The following is an 18,480-nucleotide window of genomic DNA, read 5'->3' as shown; positions in this document are numbered from 1 at the left end:
ATGGTCATCTTCTGCCACAGAGGTAATGGGACCATGCACACGCACCTGAAGAGCTTCACTGATTACAGGAGATGCACGGAGAAGTTCTATCACTAGTCCATGTTTTCATTGAGCCAATATCTCACCCAAGATCTCGGACCAAAAATACAAGTTACCAATTCCAGGAGGATTAATATCAAAAAGTAAGTCTCGAGAAATACAAAAGAAATTTTTGAAAAGCCAGTCAAAAAAATGTTCTAGATCTCCCAGAGCAAGTTTCCTGTTTTGCTGTGCCAGGATTCCTTTAACTTCTAGATACATTTCTTTCTGTGGCTTTGACAGCCACACTTCCCACAATTCCTCCATAGTCCAGAGAGAACAGCCAAAGCAAGGCAAGAAGACAGAGATCCAGAGTGTCCTTTACTCACGAATTTTCAGGGACCTTCAGAATTTCAGTTATTCCTCAGGCGCTGTCTCCAAGGCATCGTTCTGCCCACATTTTCCACCATTGTTGCAGTGGGGATTTTTGCAACATGCATAAGACAGCGAGGCCCGTGGAAAAATATAAGGACCGATTCTTGATAGATGTTTTTCAGAGATGTTTATTTTCCAGCCACATGGCCGGCGACTGCCGAAGAACTGTAACAATCACGGAACCAGCAGGGTCCTTCCTGGGCAGAGGAACACAAAACACCCAATGGGGAACGAAGTTGACCAGAGAGTGGAGAAACCCGGTGCCTCTACCCCGGGGCCCCTTCTCCCCGGACCCCACGGCAGGGGGGAGGAACCCCAACACCCCCTGAGCTGTGGGAGGGATGGTAACAAGTTCATGCTGAGGGCAATGTCTGTTTGAGCTGCCTGGAGCTCTTTACAAGGAACAGCCCAAAGACTGAAGATGGTTTTCCCAAGGCATGGATGGAGCTGCCCTTGCTGGAGGCCAATTCAGCTGCGTGTGGGTCATGGGCCTGCATGCAGCACGTCACCAAAAGACGGACACACGGTCAACCCAAACTTGGAGCATGACTCCATGGATAGGGTGAGTCTCTCCCTGGAAATTTTGCCTACTGAAGGCATTCCCTTGCCCTGCTGGATGCTCTCCAGCTGCCTCCATGTCTGCAGGGCAGGGAAGTACAGCCCTGCTTGATGTGGTTTGAGACCTGGGTTTGTACCCAGGGCCCTTCTGAGCACGTCCCCTGCCTGAGCATCCCCAGGCATGTGGTACCACAGGGTCCTTCCAGCTCAGTCACTGGGGAGTTGTGCAAGTTTCCAGCTTCCCCACTGGTGATGGTTTGTGCTCCAGGCTGAGGCAGCCTTTAGGTCCGGGGAAAGGAAGCATGAGGAAGCACTAATGCCAGGAGAAGTCATGTCACGTGAAGCCCAGGGATGTGTCCCAGATGGTGGGAAGATGTTTTCTACAAACCTTTCTTTAACTCTGTAAAGTATTCAGGAGAGCCCCCCACCACAGCCTGAGACAAGCCTCAGGCCAGGTAGATGAGGCCTGTGCAGCCCTTCCCTTCCAGCTTCTGCTTGCATGGGTTGACTTTTCCCAGGCAATCCTTGACTTGGAGCTCATCCACTGCAGTTACAAACAGCACTTCACTGTGCCAAGCTAACATCTCCTCCCTGCACGGGACCCCTCCTGTACTTCTGCGCTCACTGACGTGACAGTGCATGGGGTATCTTCTCCTTGTGGATCCTTGAAAGGATCCTGCAAGGCAGAGCAGGAATGTCAGCAACGAGGAAATGAAACGGCAGCGCTGACAGAAACAAAAGCACAGCTTGTGGTTTTAGGGAGGATATTTTGCTTTGGAGATGAGTCTGTTGGAAAATTACTTGTGCAGTGACTGTGGACCTGGGGTGGTGCAGGAGAAGTATAAAAGCCAGCCCTTCTCCTCACTCTCACATCCAGTCCTCTTGTCTCCATCTCATTGGGAACAAGGTAAGCTTGAAGACTTTTCTGCTCTCCCTCCTTCTCTTCTCCTCCCTTCTGCTTTCTGCACATACCTGCCCCTTTGTTCTATGCTGCGTCATGGGGCTGCCTATGCTGGGAGAGGGGTGGGAACAGAAAGTGTGCAAGAGTTTGGGACTTGGCTGAAGTGAGTGATGGGATAGGTGGGATTACCCTGGGCTTGGTTGCTCTTGGCAGGGAACTTCTTGGCTAAATGGAAGGAGAAGCCTGTGGGCATCAGTACAGCACCTCCAGCTCTTGTTCCCATCTTGCCTTAACAAGGCAGCTGCATGGTGTGGTGACGGGTTGCTTTTCAAATGCCTCTCATGACTTTTTCTTGCCATCTCTGCCAGGTGCATCTCCAGCCCCAAGACATGTCCTGCTTCACCCCGTGCCGGCCCTGCCAGCCCTGCGGCCCCACCCCGCTGGCCAACAGCTGCAATGAGCCCTGTGTCCAGCAGTGCCAGGACTCCACCGTGGCCATCCAGCCCTCTCCAGTCGTGGTGACGCTGCCCGGGCCCATCCTCAGCTCCTTCCCACAGAACACCGCCGTGGGATCCTCCACCTCGGCTGCTGTTGGCAGCATCCTCAGCTCTCAGGGAGTGCCCATCAGCTCCGGGGGCTTTGGCCTCTCAGGCTTGGGCAGTGGCCTCTGCGGCACGAGGTGTCTCCCCTGCTAAAGCTGCTGGCGATGGCCCTGGAAAAGGAACCCAGGGACACACAGGATGGCACAAGCCTGGGATAGAGCATCAATGCTCTATCTACCACTCAGATGACTTCTTTCCCATCTTTTGACTCATTAAAGTTCTGCTGCATCCCAGTCCATGCCTCTGTGTCATCCTTTGCCCTGCACATGCTCACCCTGCATGTCCAGTGAGGGAGGTGTTGCTGTGTGGTTCCGGGAGGGCGTTGTTGGAAGTGGCATTGCCATGGTCGTCAACATTGCATTCATTATTCTAACACAGCATTGATTACTCATATTAAGTGTGACCTTTCTAAATTCCTCTGCCTCTCTGTACCTCCAAGAATTACCTGATGCCATTCAGCAACCATTCAGATACTCCAGGAATTCTTTTAGTTCTCCCATCAAAGCCTTCCTTCTCTTCTCTGTTGTCAGCACAGCCTGTGTCCTCAGTCTCTCATCCACAAGTAAATGTTTCAGCCCACTCCCTGACCTGCCCAATCTTCACGAATTTCACTTCCCTTGCTGGAGATATTTTTGTGTTACAGTCCAGTAGGCAGCACAGCATGCTTGATGCCATCTGGGGAATGCAGAGCAGAGTGGGATCTTTGCTCCCATCGATATCCTGTTGACAGTTGTGCTCTGATAGCCCACGATGTTGATGACAGTCCTTGGTGTCCAGGAACACTCCTGGCACTTCCTCCTGTTTTGATGGTGTTACCACAGAAGCACCTCACGTGGGCCCTGCTTTTCAGAGGCTGAAGCATGTGACAGGGTTGGCTACTACAATGCCAACTTCAAATCTGGACTCTGTGAGGATGTTTGTCACTGTGCCCAGCTGTGTCCTGCAGCCGTTCAGCTGCTCCTCTCCCTCCGATGCTCCTGGACAGTTCTTTGAGACCCTCAGCCCACACCCGCTGCCTGTCCCTGCCTCCCTCCATCCAGAAACTCTCCCAGGAAAGTTGCATTGAGGAAATCCACAATATCAGAATGGCCTGGGAGAAGAAAAGACTGAGAGCAGACCTTTAAGGAAGACATGGGGACACTGGAGATTGAAAACTGGACATGAGCCAGCAGTGTGCCTTTGCAGCTGAGAAATTCCATCAGGTCCAGGGCTGCACAAACAGAACCATGGCCAGCAGGTCAAGGCAGGGGATTCTCCCCTTCTTATCTGCTCTGCTTAGACCTCAGCTGGAGCCCTGAATCCAGTCTGGAGTCCTCAATTCAAAGTAGACACGGAGCTGTGAGAGCAGCTCCAGACAAGGGCGGCAAAATGATCACACGGATGCATTGCCCCTGCTCTGGAGAAAGGCTGGGGGGAGTGGAGGTTTCTGAGGCAGGAGAAGAGCAGGCTCTGGGGACAACTCTTTGCAGCCTTTCAATATGTAAAGGGCATGAATGAGGAGGTTGGAGAGAGGCGTTTTCTCAAGGCCTGCACTGATTGGACAAGGAGCAACACTTTTAAACTGAACTAGGATAAATACAGATGGGACATGAGGAAGAATTTTACTATGGTGAGAGTGGTAGGACACTGGGAAATGCTGCCTAGAGAATGAGGGCGTGTCCCATCTTGGGAAGGGTTCACGGTCACGTTTGCTCAAACCTTATGGGATGCAGTGACAGATATCCGTGTCCACGGCAGCAGGGCTGGACTGGATAAACCTCAAGGGTCTCTTCCAACCAAATCCATTCTATGATGCCATGATAACAGGGGGCTGTGAGAAGGCAGCCCACTGCACTGTGTCCCTCCCTTTGAGAACATCCTGTGTTAGGATGGGATCTGCTGGAGTCTGAAGGGAATCCAGAACCTCTGTCTGGTCAGTAACACACTCACTGCTGACTACTCGTGTCACAGTGTGGGGAGGAAAAGGAAAAGAAGTGCAAACAAAGTGAATGTTTGTCCCTGGACAATGTGGGGAAGTTCTATCCTGACCCAAAGAGGCTCAAAAATTCAGAACCCAAAGGGTCGCTCAGTGCACACTGAGCACAGCCAATGCCAGCCTGTGATGACAACCAGTGCAAAACAAGCCCAACAACCCCCTCCCAGAAACACCCCAGGGCAGCCTCTCTGCCCTGGGAGAGGGTCTGCAGGGCAAAGGATGACACAAAGGCATGGGCTGGGATGCAGCAGAATTTAATGTGTCAAAAGAGGGAAAAGAGGCGGATTGAGGTGGAGGCTCCCGTGCAGGGAGCAGCTTTAGCAGGGGAAGCACCTCGTGCCACAGAGGCCACTGCCCAAGCCTGAGAGGCCAAAGCCCCCGGAGCTGATGGGCACTCCCTGAGAGCTGAGGATGCTGCCAACAGCAGCGGAGGTGGAGGATCCCACCACGGTGTTCTGTGGGAAGGAGCTGAGGATGGGCCCGGGCAGCGTCACCACGACTGGCGAGGGCTGGATGGCCACGGTGGAGTCCGGGGTCTTCTGGACAGAGGGCTCATTGCAGCTGCTGGCCAGCGGGGTGGGGCCGCTGGGCTGGCAGGGCCGGCACGGGGTGTAGCAGGACATGTCTTGGGGCTGCAGGTGCACCTGGAACAGAGAGCAGAGAGGGGCAGACCATGAGGGGTGTTTCAAGAGCAACCTGTCACCCCCCACGTGAGGGATACCCTTTTTCTCTTCCCTAAAGGACTTCACTAGTAGCCCACAAGCATCTCCTTTCCCTCAGAAGAACTCAGCAGGAATTGAAGTCCCAGGGATGACCCCACGTAGCTCATGGCTCCAGACAAGTCTCTCTGAAGCCTGAACTTTTTCCTTTCCCCAGTGTCTTGTTCCTTTCCTATCCGTGCATTCTCATGGCCGCAGAATATGACAGAGAGAAGTATGTGCTGAGACAGCCCACAAGAAAAGGAAAAGGGGGATAAGGAGGAGGAGAAGAGAAACCTCTTCCAAACTCACCTTGTTCCCAGTGAGATGGAACCGTAAAGAGTGGATGAGAGAATGAAGAGAAGGTCCTGCTTTTATACTGCTCCTGCACCGCCCCAGGCCCGCAGTCACTGCGCAAGAGCAGTAATTTTCCTACAGACTCGCCTCCCCAGCAAAATATCCTCCCTAATGCCACAGCTTGTGCTTTTGTTTCCATCAACGCTGCCATTTTCATTCCCTCCTTTCTGACGTGACCAATAGGCCTCCAAGGATTCTTTCAAGCACTGAGATGAAAGGCCCAAGGATTTTCTGAGCAGTGACACATCAGTACGTGCAGAAGATGAGTTGCATGTGCTGGAGGGGTCTATGCAGACAGTTGACACCTATCTGGGGAAATACAGTGTGGTTGTTTTCTACCTTCTTTGCAGGCAGCTGGACATACCCTCCCACCAAGCCTGTCTTCTCCTTATGTGACAGTTTGTTTGGCAAGGTTGTCCCCTCTCGTGGCTGCCTTGTGGGACTCCCAGTGTGTGCCATCAGCAGTTGTGAGGGAAGATAACTTTGCTCTCCTGGATGCCAGGATTCCTTGAGATGCCTTCTGGAGCTGGGTCCCTTCTCACTGTCGTAGGGGTGTGTGGAGGTTGAGTAAATACCTTGTTCTTCCCATTTTCCTCAGATCAACATACACTTTGGCCACACACTTTGGCCCCATACTAGCCGAGGATACTTTTCCAAAAGAAGCTGATTGTCCTGAAAGCCCCCTTGTTGCAGCGGGGATTACTGCAACATGTATAAGACAGCGAGGCCTGTGGAAAAGAAATATGGACCGATTCTTGGTCTTTAGTTTTAGAGATGTTTATTTTCCAGCCCCAACTGGGGCCGGCGACTGCCGAGGCACTGTAGCAATCATGGGACCAGAGGTTCCTTCCCTGCGCAGGGAAACACAAAACAATCAATGGGGAAAAAGGTTGGCCAGGGAGTGGGGAAACCCGGTGCCTCCACCCTGGGACCCCTCTCCCAGGACCCCATGGCAGGGGGGAGGAACCCCAACACTTCACCCTTTTGTTTTAACTAAAAGAGATTTAAAACTTAACATTGGAAACAACTGGAAAAACATAAGATAACAATTTCAAAAGAAAACAAGCCACCCTCCTGAGTCTCTAAATGTCCAAATGGATTTTTTCTCTGGAACATCTTAAGGCTGGCAGAAGGGAGACAGGACACTCTGAGCATGCTTTGTGGGGAAACTGAGGCAGGAGAGGGTTTCTCCCATTTCTACCTGTTGGAACTCTAATCAAAAATAATTAATTTCTTCCCTCCCCTTTTTCATCCACCCCTTGGCATCGGAGAGGTGTTGTAGGGAAAGGGAATTGTATAGGGAAGCCATGGGGTGAAAAATGGATTAGGGATAAATTGCAGATGAGGTTAACTTAGGAAAGGGTTCATATTGGGTATAGGGTAAAAGGGGAAAGTAGGCTGCAGGTAGGGAAGTTGCTGCGATGGATATTGTTTATAATTTTGAGCATAATGGCTGCCTTTGACTGGAATACCACCAGGCCCTGTCACGTGGGCCACCTGTGGGCCTTTTCTTCCTTGCACAATATCAAATTGTACAGCTTCTCCATCTCCTACACTTTGGAGGTATTTTTCAAGGTTATTCCTTTTAATGGCAGTTCTGGGGATGAATACATCTTCCTGGTTGTCACATCTCATTATAAAACCACAGCTGTTTTTGACATTGTACCGCTTCACAATTCCTGATTTTTGTTGCTAGAACTTCTCCTATTACGTGCTTGCATCTGTGTTGTGGCTGCTGGTCCTGCGAGGCCACTGCTTCGCCGACCCCAATGCCTCGGTTGGGCCCCAGCGTTGCTGCTGCTCCGCGCCCTCCGAGAGGCGCCGCTTCGGCTCGGTGCTGCGCTGCGCGGCTTCTCGTGTCGCTGTGGAAACCGCCGCTTCTCTCTCTACGAAGCTCTCCGAGCCGTGTGCTCGGAGCGGGTTCCCACGCTGAGCCCGGTTCCTGGCTGCTCGCAGGAGCCGCCTCTCTGCTGCACGTGGCCCACGGAACCCGCGGCGCCTGCGGCGTCGCTCCCTCACTCACAGTCGCATGGCAGGGGACCCCGAGACAGGAATGGGGTCCGCGATAAGGCACAGGCTCCCGAGGATGCCGGGCGCATCCAGCATGGGCACCTCTGCCGGCACGGGCAGGGGACACCCTGTGGCTGCAGTCACGCGCTCCTGGGATGGCCACGGCACTGCCCCAGCCATGTGATGATGGTCATCTTCTGCCACAGAGGTAATGGGACCATGCACACGCACCTGAAGAGCTTCACTGATTACAGGAGATGCACGGAGAAGTTCTATCACTAGTCCATGTTTTCATTGAGCCAATATCTCACCCAAGATCTCGGACCAAAAATACAAGTTACCAATTCCAGGAGGATTAATATCAAAAAGTAAGTCTCGAGAAATACAAAAGAAATTTTTGAAAAGCCAGTCAAAAAAATGTTCTAGATCTCCCAGAGCAAGTTTCCTGTTTTGCTGTGCCAGGATTCCTTTAACTTCTAGATACATTTCTTTCTGTGGCTTTGACAGCCACACTTCCCACAATTCCTCCATAGTCCAGAGAGAACAGCCAAAGCAAGGCAAGAAGACAGAGATCCAGAGTGTCCTTTACTCACGAATTTTCAGGGACCTTCAGAATTTCAGTTATTCCTCAGGCGCTGTCTCCAAGGCATCGTTCTGCCCACATTTTCCACCATTGTTGCAGTGGGGATTTTTGCAACATGCATAAGACAGCGAGGCCCGTGGAAAAATATAAGGACCGATTCTTGATAGATGTTTTTCAGAGATGTTTATTTTCCAGCCACATGGCCGGCGACTGCCGAAGAACTGTAACAATCACGGAACCAGCAGGGTCCTTCCTGGGCAGAGGAACACAAAACACCCAATGGGGAACGAAGTTGACCAGAGAGTGGAGAAACCCGGGGCCCCTTCTCCCCGGACCCCACGGCAGGGGGGAGGAACCCCAACACCCCCTGAGCTGTGGGAGGGATGGTAACAAGTTCATGCTGAGGGCAATGTCTGTTTGAGCTGCCTGGAGCTCTTTACAAGGAACAGCCCAAAGACTGAAGATGGTTTTCCCAAGGCATGGATGGAGCTGCCCTTGCTGGAGGCCAATTCAGCTGCGTGTGGGTCATGGGCCTGCATGCAGCACGTCACCAAAAGACGGACACACGGTCAACCCAAACTTGGAGCATGACTCCATGGATAGGGTGAGTCTCTCCCTGGAAATTTTGCCTACTGAAGGCATTCCCTTGCCCTGCTGGATGCTCTCCAGCTGCCTCCATGTCTGCAGGGCAGGGAAGTACAGCCCTGCTTGATGTGGTTTGAGACCTGGGTTTGTACCCAGGGCCCTTCTGAGCACGTCCCCTGCCTGAGCATCCCCAGGCATGTGGTACCACAGGGTCCTTCCAGCTCAGTCACTGGGGAGTTGTGCAAGTTTCCAGCTTCCCCACTGGTGATGGTTTGTGCTCCAGGCTGAGGCAGCCTTTAGGTCCGGGGAAAGGAAGCATGAGGAAGCACTAATGCCAGGAGAAGTCATGTCACGTGAAGCCCAGGGATGTGTCCCAGATGGTGGGAAGATGTTTTCTACAAACCTTTCTTTAACTCTGTAAAGTATTCAGGAGAGCCCCCCACCACAGCCTGAGACAAGCCTCAGGCCAGGTAGATGAGGCCTGTGCAGCCCTTCCCTTCCAGCTTCTGCTTGCATGGGTTGACTTTTCCCAGGCAATCCTTGACTTGGAGCTCATCCACTGCAGTTACAAACAGCACTTCACTGTGCCAAGCTAACATCTCCTCCCTGCACGGGACCCCTCCTGTACTTCTGCGCTCACTGACGTGACAGTGCATGGGGTATCTTCTCCTTGTGGATCCTTGAAAGGATCCTGCAAGGCAGAGCAGGAATGTCAGCAACGAGGAAATGAAACGGCAGCGCTGACAGAAACAAAAGCACAGCTTGTGGTTTTAGGGAGGATATTTTGCTTTGGAGATGAGTCTGTTGGAAAATTACTTGTGCAGTGACTGTGGACCTGGGGTGGTGCAGGAGAAGTATAAAAGCCAGCCCTTCTCCTCACTCTCACATCCAGTCCTCTTGTCTCCATCTCATTGGGAACAAGGTAAGCTTGAAGACTTTTCTGCTCTCCCTCCTTCTCTTCTCCTCCCTTCTGCTTTCTGCACATACCTGCCCCTTTGTTCTATGCTGCGTCATGGGGCTGCCTATGCTGGGAGAGGGGTGGGAACAGAAAGTGTGCAAGAGTTTGGGACTTGGCTGAAGTGAGTGATGGGATAGGTGGGATTACCCTGGGCTTGGTTGCTCTTGGCAGGGAACTTCTTGGCTAAATGGAAGGAGAAGCCTGTGGGCATCAGTACAGCACCTCCAGCTCTTGTTCCCATCTTGCCTTAACAAGGCAGCTGCATGGTGTGGTGACGGGTTGCTTTTCAAATGCCTCTCATGACTTTTTCTTGCCATCTCTGCCAGGTGCATCTCCAGCCCCAAGACATGTCCTGCTTCACCCCGTGCCGGCCCTGCCAGCCCTGCGGCCCCACCCCGCTGGCCAACAGCTGCAATGAGCCCTGTGTCCAGCAGTGCCAGGACTCCACCGTGGCCATCCAGCCCTCCCCAGTCGTGGTGACGCTGCCCGGGCCCATCCTCAGCTCCTTCCCACAGAACACCGCCGTGGGATCCTCCACCTCGGCTGCTGTTGGCAGCATCCTCAGCTCTCAGGGAGTGCCCATCAGCTCCGGGGGCTTTGGCCTCTCAGGCTTGGGCAGTGGCCTCTGTGGCACGAGGTGTCTCCCCTGCTAAAGCTGCTGGCGATGGCCCTGGAGAAGGAACCCAGGGACACACAGGATGGCACAAGCCTGGGATAGAGCATCAATGCTCTATCTACCACTCAGATGACTTCTTTCCCATCTTTTGACTCATTAAAGTTCTGCTGCATCCCAGTCCATGCCTCTGTGTCATCCTTTGCCCTGCACATGCTCACCCTGCATGTCCAGTGAGGGAGGTGTTGCTGTGTGGTTCCGGGAGGGCGTTGTTGGAAGTGGCATTGCCATGGTCGTCAACATTGCATTCATTATTCTAACACAGCATTGATTACTCATATTAAGTGTGACCTTTCTAAATTCCTCTGCCTCTCTGTACCTCCAAGAATTACCTGATGCCATTCAGCAACCATTCAGATACTCCAGGAATTCTTTTAGTTCTCCCATCAAAGCCTTCCTTCTCTTCTCTGTTGTCAGCACAGCCTGTGTCCTCAGTCTCTCATCCACAAGTAAATGTTTCAGCCCACTCCCTGACCTGCCCAATCTTCATGTATTTCACTTCCCTTGCTGGAGATATTTTTGTGTTACAGTCCAGTAGGCAGCACAGCATGCTTGATGCCATCTGGGGAATGCAGAGCAGAGTGGGATCTTTGCTCCCATCGATATCCTGTTGACAGTTGTGCTCTGATAGCCCACAATGTTGATGACAGTCCTTGGTGTCCAGGAACACTCCTGGCACTTCCTCCTGTTTTGATGGTGTTACCACAGAAGCACCTCACGTGGGCCCTGCTTTTCAGAGGCTGAAGCATGTGACAGGGTTGGCTACTACAATGCCAACTTCAAATCTGGACTCTGTGAGGATGTTTGTCACTGTGCCCAGCTGTGTCCTGCAGCCGTTCAGCTGCTCCTCTCCCTCCGATGCTCCTGGACAGTTCTTTGAGACTCTCAGCCCACACCCGCTGCCTCTCCCTGCCTCTCTCCATCCAGAAACTCTCCCAGGAAAGTTACATTGAGGAAATCCACAATATCAGAATGATCTGGGAGAAGAAAAGACTGAGAGCAGACCTTTAAGGAAGACATGGGGACACTGGAGATTGAAAACTGGACATGAGCCAGCAGTGTGCCTTTGCAGCTGAGAAATTCCATCAGGTCCAGGGCTGCACAAACAGAACCATGGCCAGCAGGTCAAGGCAGGGGATTCTCCCCTTCTTATCTGCTCTGCTTAGACCTCAGCTGGAGCCCTGAATCCAGTCTGGAGTCCTCAATTCAAAGTAGACACGGAGCTGTGAGAGCAGCTCCAGACAAGGGCGGCAAAATGATCACACGGATGCATTGCCCCTGCTCTGGAGAAAGGCTGGGGGGAGTGGAGGTTTCTGAGGCAGGAGAAGAGCAGGCTCTGGGGACAGCTCTTTGCAGCCTTTCAGTATGTAAAGGGCATGAATGAGGAGGTTGGAGAGAGGCGTTTTCTCAAGGCCTGCACTGATTGGACAAGGAGCAACACTTTTAAACTGAACTAGGATAAATACAGATGGGACATGAGGAAGAATTTTACTATGGTGAGAGTGGTAGGACACTGGGAAATGCTGCCTAGAGAATGAGGGCGTGTCCCATCTTGGGAAGGGTTCACGGTCACGTTTGCTCAAACCTTATGGGATGCAGTGACAGATATCCGTGTCCACGGCAGCAGGGCTGGACTGGATAAACCTCAAGGGTCTCTTCCAACCAAATCCATTCTATGATGCCATGATAACAGGGGGCTGTGAGAAGGCAGCCCACTGCACTGTGTCCCTCCCTTTGAGAACATCCTGTGTTAGGATGGGATCTGCTGGAGTCTGAAGGGAATCCAGTACCTCTGTCTGGTCAGTAACACACTCACTGCTGACTACTTGTGTCACAGTGTGGGGAGGAAAAGGAAAAGAAGTGCAAACAAAGTGAATGTTTGTTCCTGGACAATGTGGGGAAGTTCTATCCTGACCTAAAGAGGCTCAAAAATTCAGAACCCAAAGGGTCGCTCAGTGCACACTGAGCACAGCCAATGCCAGCCTGTGATGACAACCAGTGCAAAACCAGCCCAACAACCCCCTCCCAGAAACACCCCAGGGCAGCCTCTCTGCCTTGGGAGAGGGTCTGCAGGGGCAAAGGATGACACAAAGGCAGGGGCTGGGATGCAGCAGAATTTAATGAGTCAAAAGAGGGAAAAGAGGGGAATCCAGGTGGAGGCTCCCGTGCAGGGAGCAGCTTTAGCAGGGGAAGCACCTCGTGCCACAGAGGCCACTGCCCAAGCCTGAGAGGCCAAAGCCCCCGGAGCTGATGGGCACTCCCTGAGAGCTGAGGATGCTGCCAACAGCAGCCGAGGTGGAGGATCCCACGGCGGTGTTCTGTGGGAAGGAGCTGAGGATGGGCCCAGGCAGGGTCACCACGACTGGGGAGGGCTGGATGGCCACGGTGGAGTCCTGGCACTGCCGGACACAGCACTCATTGCAGCTGTTGGCCAGCGGGGTGGGGCCGCAGGGCTGGCAGGGCCGGCACGGGGTGTAGCAGGACATGTCTTGGGGCTGCAGGTGCACCTGGAACAGAGAGCAGAGAGGGGCAGACCATGAGGGGTGTTTCAAGAGCAACCTATCACCCCCCACGTGAGGGATACCCTTTTTCTCTTCCCTAAAGGACTCCACTAGTAGCCCACAAGCATCTCTTTTCTCTTAGAAGAACTCAGCAGGAATTGCAGACCCAGGGAAGACCCCACGTAGCTCATGGCTCCAGACAAGTCTCTCTGAAGTCTGAACCTTTTCCTTTCCCCAGTCTTTGGATCCTTTCCTTGTAGAGGGATTCCTTGTGGAATATAGGATACCCCAGGAGGGCTTGGGCATCCCAGAGCTGTTGCAGAAGTACCCCTGACGGGGCCTCAGGCTGAAAACCGGCTTGCAAGGCACCTGCTGGCTGGCAGCCTTGAACAGCCTTGGGAAAAGGTATACACTGGTCAGCTCCCCTGCTGCTCAGAGGCTTTCTCATGGGAAAGGGGCGTGAACTTTGGGAGAAGTATAACTTGGTGTAACCGGATAAAAAAAACGGGAGCACGATGCTCAAATCGTACCGGTGTTCGTATCGTGACTCTGGCTGGATTCCCCTGCTCCCGGGACCCCCCCTGCTACATTTCCTATCCATGCATTCTCATGGCCCCAGAATATGACAGAGAGATGTATGTGCTGAGACAGCCCACAAGAAAAGGAAAAGGGGGATAAGGAGGAGGAGAAGAGAAACCTCTTCCAAACTCACCTTGTTCCCAGTGAGATGGAACCGTAAAGAGTGGATGAGAGAATGAAGAGAAGGTCCTGCTTTTATACTGCTCCTGCACCGCCCCAGGCCCGCAGTCACTGCGCAAGAGCAGTACTTTTCCTACAGACTCGCCTCCCCAGCAAAATATCCTCCCTAATGCCACAGCTTGTGCTTTTGTTTCCATCAACGCTGCCATTTTCATTCCCTCCTTTCTGACGTGACCAATAGGCCTCCAAGGATTCTTTCAAGCACTGAGATGAAAGGCCCAAGGATTTTCTGAGCAGTGACACATCAGTACGTGCAGAAGATGAGTTGCATGTGCTGGAGGGGTCTATGCAGACAGTTGACACCTATCTGGGGAAATACAGTGTGGTTGTTTTCTACCTTCTTTGCAGGCAGCTGGACATACCCTCCCACCAAGCCTGTCTTCTCCTTATGTGACAGTTTGTTTGGCAAGGTTGTCCCCTCTCGTGGCTGCCTTGTGGGACTCCCAGTGTGTGCCATCAGCAGTTGTGAGGGAAGATAACTTTGCTCTCCTGGATGCCAGGATTCCTTGAGATGCCTTCTGGAGCTGGGTCCCTTCTCACTGTCGTAGGGGTGTGTGGAGGTTGAGTAAATACCTTGTTCTTCCCATTTTCCTCAGATCAACATACACTTTGGCCACACACTTTGGCCCCATACTAGCCGAGGATACTTTTCCAAAAGAAGCTGATTGTCCTGAAAGCCCCCTTGTTGCAGCGGGGATTACTGCAACATGTATAAGACAGCGAGGCCTGTGGAAAAGAAATATGGACCGATTCTTGGTCTTTAGTTTTAGAGATGTTTATTTTCCAGCCCCAACTGGGGCCGGCGACCGCCGAGGCACTATAGCAATCATGGGACCAGAGGTTCCTTCCCTGCGCAGGGGAACACAAAACAATCAATGGGGAAAAAGGTTGGCCAGGGAGTGGGGAAACCCGGTGCCTCCACCCTGGGACCCCTCTCCCAGGACCCCATGGCAGGGGGGAGGAACCCCAACACTTCACCCTTTTGTTTTAACTAAAAGAGATTTAAAACTTAACATTGGAAACAACTGGAAAAACATAAGATAACAATTTCAAAAGAAAACAAGCCACCCTCCTGAGTCTCTAAATGTCCAAATGGATTTTTTCTCTGGAACATCTTAAGGCTGGCAGAAGGGAGACAGGACACTCTGAGCACGCTTTGTGGGGAAACTGAGGCAGGAGAGGGTTTCTCCCATTTCTACCTCTTGGAACTCTAATCAAAAATAATTAATTTCTTCCCTCCCCTTTTTCATCCACCCCTTGGCATCGGAGAGGTGTTGTAGGGAAAGGGAATTGTATAGGGAAGCCATGGGGTGAAAAATGGATTAGGGATAAATTGCAGATGGGGTTAACTTAGGAAAGGGTTCATATTGGGTATAGGGTAAAAGGGGAAAGTAGGCTGCAGGTAGGGAAGTTGCTGCGATGGATATTGTTTATAATTTTGAGCATAATGGCTGCCTTTGACTGGAATACCACCAGGCCCTGTCACGTGGGCCACCTGTGGGCCTTTTCTTCCTTGCACAACATCAAATTGTACAGCTTCTCCATCTCCTACACTTTGGAGGTATTTTTCAAGGTTATTCCTTTTAATGGCAGTTCTGGGGATGAATACATCTTCCTGGTTGTCACATCTCGTTATAAAACCACAGCTGTTTTTGACATTGTACCGCTTCACAATTCCTGATTTTTGTTGCTAGAACTTCTCCTATTACGTGCTTGCATCTGTGTTGTGGCTGCTGGTCCTGCGAGGCCACTGCTTCGCCGACCCCAATGCCTCGGTTGGGCCCCAGCGTTGCTGCTGCTCCGTGCCCTCCGAGAGGCGCCGCTTCGGCTCGGTGCTGCGCTGCGCGGCTTCTCGTGTCGCTGTGGAAACCATCGCTTCTCTCTCTACGAAGCTCTCCGAGCCGTGTGCTCGGAGCGGGTTCCCACGCTGAGCCTGGTTCCTGGCTGCTCGCAGGAGCCGCCTCTCTGCTGCACGTGGCCCACGGAACCCGCGGCGCCTGCGGCGTCGCTCCCTCACTCGCAGTCGCATGGCAGGGGACCCCGAGACAGGAATGGGGTCCGCGATAAGGCACAGGCTCCCGAGGATGCCGGGCGCATCCAGCATGGGCACCTCTGCCGGCACGGGCAGGGGACACCCTGTGGCTGCAGTCACGCGCTCCTGGGATGGCCACGGCACTGCCCCAGCCATGTGATGATGGTCATCCTCTGCCACAGAGGTAATGGGACCATGCACACGCGCCTGAAGAGCTTCACTGATTACAGGAGATGCACGGAGAAGTTCTATCACTAGTTCATGTTTTCATTGAGCCAATATCTCACCCAAGATCTCGGACCAAAAATACAAGTTACCAATTCCAGGAGGATTAATATCAAAAAGTAAGTCTCGAGAAATACAAAAGAAATTTTTGAAAAGCCAGTCAAAAAAATGTTCTAGATCTCCCAGAGCAAGTTTCCTGTTTTGCTGTGCCAGGATTCCTTTAACTTCTAGATACATTTCTTTCTGTGGCTTAGACAGCCACACTTCCCACAATTCCTCCATAGTCCAGAGAGAACAGCCAAAGCAAGGCAAGAAGACAGAGATCCAGAGTGTCCTTTACTCACGAATTTTCAGGGACCTTCAGAATTTCAGTTATTCCTCAGGCGCTGTCTCCAAGGCATCGTTCTGCCCACATTTTCCACCATTGTTGCAGTGGGGATTTTTGCAACGTGCATAAGACAGCGAGGCCCGTGGAAAAATATAAGGACCGATTCTTGATAGATGTTTTCCAGAAATGTTTATTTTCCAGCCACATGGCCGGCGACTGCCGAAGAACTGTAACAATCACGGAACCAGCAGGGTCCCTCCTGGGCAGAGGAACACAAAACACCCAATGGGGAACGAGGTTGACCAGAGAGTGGAGAAACCCGGTGCCTCTACCCCGGGGCCCCTTCTCCCCGGACACCATGGCAGGGAGGAGGAACCCCAACACCCCCTGAGCTGTGGGAGGGATGGTAACAAGTTCATGCTGAGGGCAATGTCTGTTTGAGCTGCCTGGAGCTCTTTACAAGGAACAGCCCAAAGACTGAAGATGGTTTTCCCAAGGCATGGATGGAGCTGCCCTTGCTGGAGGCCAATTCAGCTGCGTGTGGGTCATGGGCCTGCATGCAGCACGTCACCAAAAGACGGACACACGGTCAACCCAAACTTGGAGCATGACTCCATGGATAGGGTGAGTCTCTCCCTGGAAATTTTGCCTACTGAAGGCATTCCCTTGCCCTGCTGGATGCTCTCCAGCTGCCTCCATGTCTGCAGGGCAGGGAAGTACAGCCCTGCTTGATGTGGTTTGAGACCTGGGTTTGTACCCAGGGCCCTTCTGAGCACGTCCCCTGCCTGAGCATCCCCAGGCATGTGGTACCACAGGGTCCTTCCAGCTCAGTCACTGGGGAGTTGTGCAAGTTTCCAGCTTCCCCACTGGTGATGGTTTGTGCTCCAGGCTGAGGCAGCCTTTAGGTCCGGGGAAAGGAAGCATGAGGAAGCACTAATGCCAGGAGAAGTCATGTCACGTGAAGCCCAGGGATGTGTCCCAGATGGTGGGGAGATGTTTTCTGCAAACCTTTCTTTAACTCTGTAAAGCATTCAGGAGAGCCCCCCACCACAGCCTGAGACAAGCCTCAGGCCAGGTAGATGAGGCCTGTGCAGCCCTTCCCTTCCAGCTTCTGCTTGCATGGGTTGACTTTTCCCAGGCAATCCTTGACTTGGAGCTCATCCACTGCAGTTACAAACAGCACTTCACTGTGCCAAGCCAATATCTCCTCCCTGCACAGGACCCCTCCTGTACTTCTGCGCTCACTGACGTGACAGTGCATGGGGTATCTTCTCCTTGTGGATCCTTGAAAGGATCCTGCAAGGCAGAGCAGGAATGTCAGCAATGAGGAAATGAAACGGCAGCGCTGACAGAAACAAAAGCACAGCTTGTGGTTTTAGGGAGGATATTTTGCTTTGGAGATGAGTCTGTTGGAAAATTACTTGTGCAGTGACTGTGGACCTGGGGTGGTGCAGGAGAAGTATAAAAGCCAGCCCTTCTCCTCACTCTCACATCCAGTCCTCTTGTCTCCATCTCATTGGGAACAAGGTAAGCTTGGAGAGTTTTCTGCTCTCTCTCCTTCTCTTCTCCTCCCTTCTGCTTTCTGCACATACCTGCCCCTTTGTTCTATGCTGGGTCATGGGGCTGCCTATGCTGGGAGAGGAGTGGAAACAGAAAGTGTGCAAGAGTTTGGGACTTGGCTGAAGTGAGTGATGGGATAGGTGGGATTACCCTGGGCTTGGTTGCTCTTGGCAGGGAACTTCTTGGCTAAATGGAAGGAGAAGCCTGTGGGCATCAGTACAGCACCTCCAGCTCTTGTTCCCATCTTGCCTTAACAAGGCAGCTGCATGGTGTGGTGACGGGTTGCTTTTCAAATGCCTCTCATGACTTTTTCTTGCCATCTCTGCCAGGTGCATCTCCAGCCCCAAGACATGTCCTGCTTCACCCCGTGCCGGCCCTGCCAGCCCTGCGGCCCCACCCCGCTGGCCAACAGCTGCAATGAGCCCTGTGTCCAGCAGTGCCAGGACTCCACCGTGGCCATCCAGCCTTCCCCAGTCGTGGTGACGCTGCCCGGGCCCATCCTCAGCTCCTTCCCACAGAACACCGCCGTGGGATCCTCCACCTCGGCTGCTGTTGGCAGCATCCTCAGCTCTCAGGGAGTGCCCATCAGCTCCGGGGGCTTTGGCCTCTCAGGCTTGGGCAGTGGCCTCTGTGGCACGAGGTGCTTCCCCTGCTAAAGCTGCTCCCTGCACTGGAGCCTCCACCTCGATCCCCTTCTTTTCCCTCTTTTGACTCATTAAATT

General features: G+C 52.7%; 5 protein-coding genes across 5 annotated transcripts; 3 read left to right on the top strand and 2 right to left on the bottom strand.

Annotated features, from left to right (window-relative positions):
* On the top strand, nucleotides 1-2,747 carry LOC116438964 (feather keratin 1-like). The gene is made up of 3 exons (XM_032098000.1): nucleotides 1-22; nucleotides 1,797-1,918; nucleotides 2,281-2,747. The coding sequence occupies exons 1-3, from the start codon at nucleotides 1-3 to the stop codon at nucleotides 2,605-2,607; spliced, it is 471 nt and encodes a 156-aa protein (XP_031953891.1). The 3' UTR covers nucleotides 2,608-2,747.
* Nucleotides 2,748-4,788: 2,041 nt separating this feature from the next.
* On the bottom strand, nucleotides 4,789-5,602 carry LOC116438996 (feather keratin Cos1-2-like). The gene is made up of 2 exons (XM_032098043.1): nucleotides 5,500-5,602; nucleotides 4,789-5,133 (listed from the first exon to the last, which is right to left on the bottom strand). The coding sequence occupies exon 2, from the start codon at nucleotides 5,110-5,112 to the stop codon at nucleotides 4,807-4,809; it is 306 nt and encodes a 101-aa protein (XP_031953934.1). The 5' UTR covers nucleotides 5,113-5,133; nucleotides 5,500-5,602; the 3' UTR covers nucleotides 4,789-4,806.
* Nucleotides 5,603-7,740: 2,138 nt separating this feature from the next.
* Nucleotides 7,741-10,473, top strand: LOC116438963 (feather keratin 1-like). Its single transcript, XM_032097999.1, has 3 exons — nucleotides 7,741-7,762; nucleotides 9,523-9,644; nucleotides 10,007-10,473. Exons 1-3 carry the CDS (start codon nucleotides 7,741-7,743, stop codon nucleotides 10,331-10,333), a joined length of 471 nt encoding a protein of 156 aa, XP_031953890.1. The 3' UTR covers nucleotides 10,334-10,473.
* A 1,977-nt stretch (nucleotides 10,474-12,450) lies between these two features.
* Nucleotides 12,451-12,891, bottom strand: LOC116438997 (feather keratin 3-like). The gene has a single exon (XM_032098044.1). It carries the CDS (start codon nucleotides 12,837-12,839, stop codon nucleotides 12,534-12,536), a length of 306 nt encoding a protein of 101 aa, XP_031953935.1. The 5' UTR covers nucleotides 12,840-12,891; the 3' UTR covers nucleotides 12,451-12,533.
* A 2,916-nt stretch (nucleotides 12,892-15,807) lies between these two features.
* LOC116438962 (feather keratin 1-like) lies at nucleotides 15,808-18,474 on the top strand. The gene is made up of 3 exons (XM_032097997.1): nucleotides 15,808-15,829; nucleotides 17,604-17,725; nucleotides 18,088-18,474. Exons 1-3 carry the CDS (start codon nucleotides 15,808-15,810, stop codon nucleotides 18,412-18,414), a joined length of 471 nt encoding a protein of 156 aa, XP_031953888.1. The 3' UTR covers nucleotides 18,415-18,474.
* Nucleotides 18,475-18,480: the final 6 nt, after the last annotated feature.

Source organism: Corvus moneduloides, unplaced genomic scaffold (genome assembly GCF_009650955.1).
Source record: "Corvus moneduloides isolate bCorMon1 unplaced genomic scaffold, bCorMon1.pri scaffold_63_arrow_ctg1, whole genome shotgun sequence".
NCBI lineage: Eukaryota > Metazoa > Chordata > Aves > Passeriformes > Corvidae > Corvus > Corvus moneduloides.
Note: the sequence above shows the minus strand (reverse complement) of the source record. Positions and strands in the feature narration are given on the sequence as shown.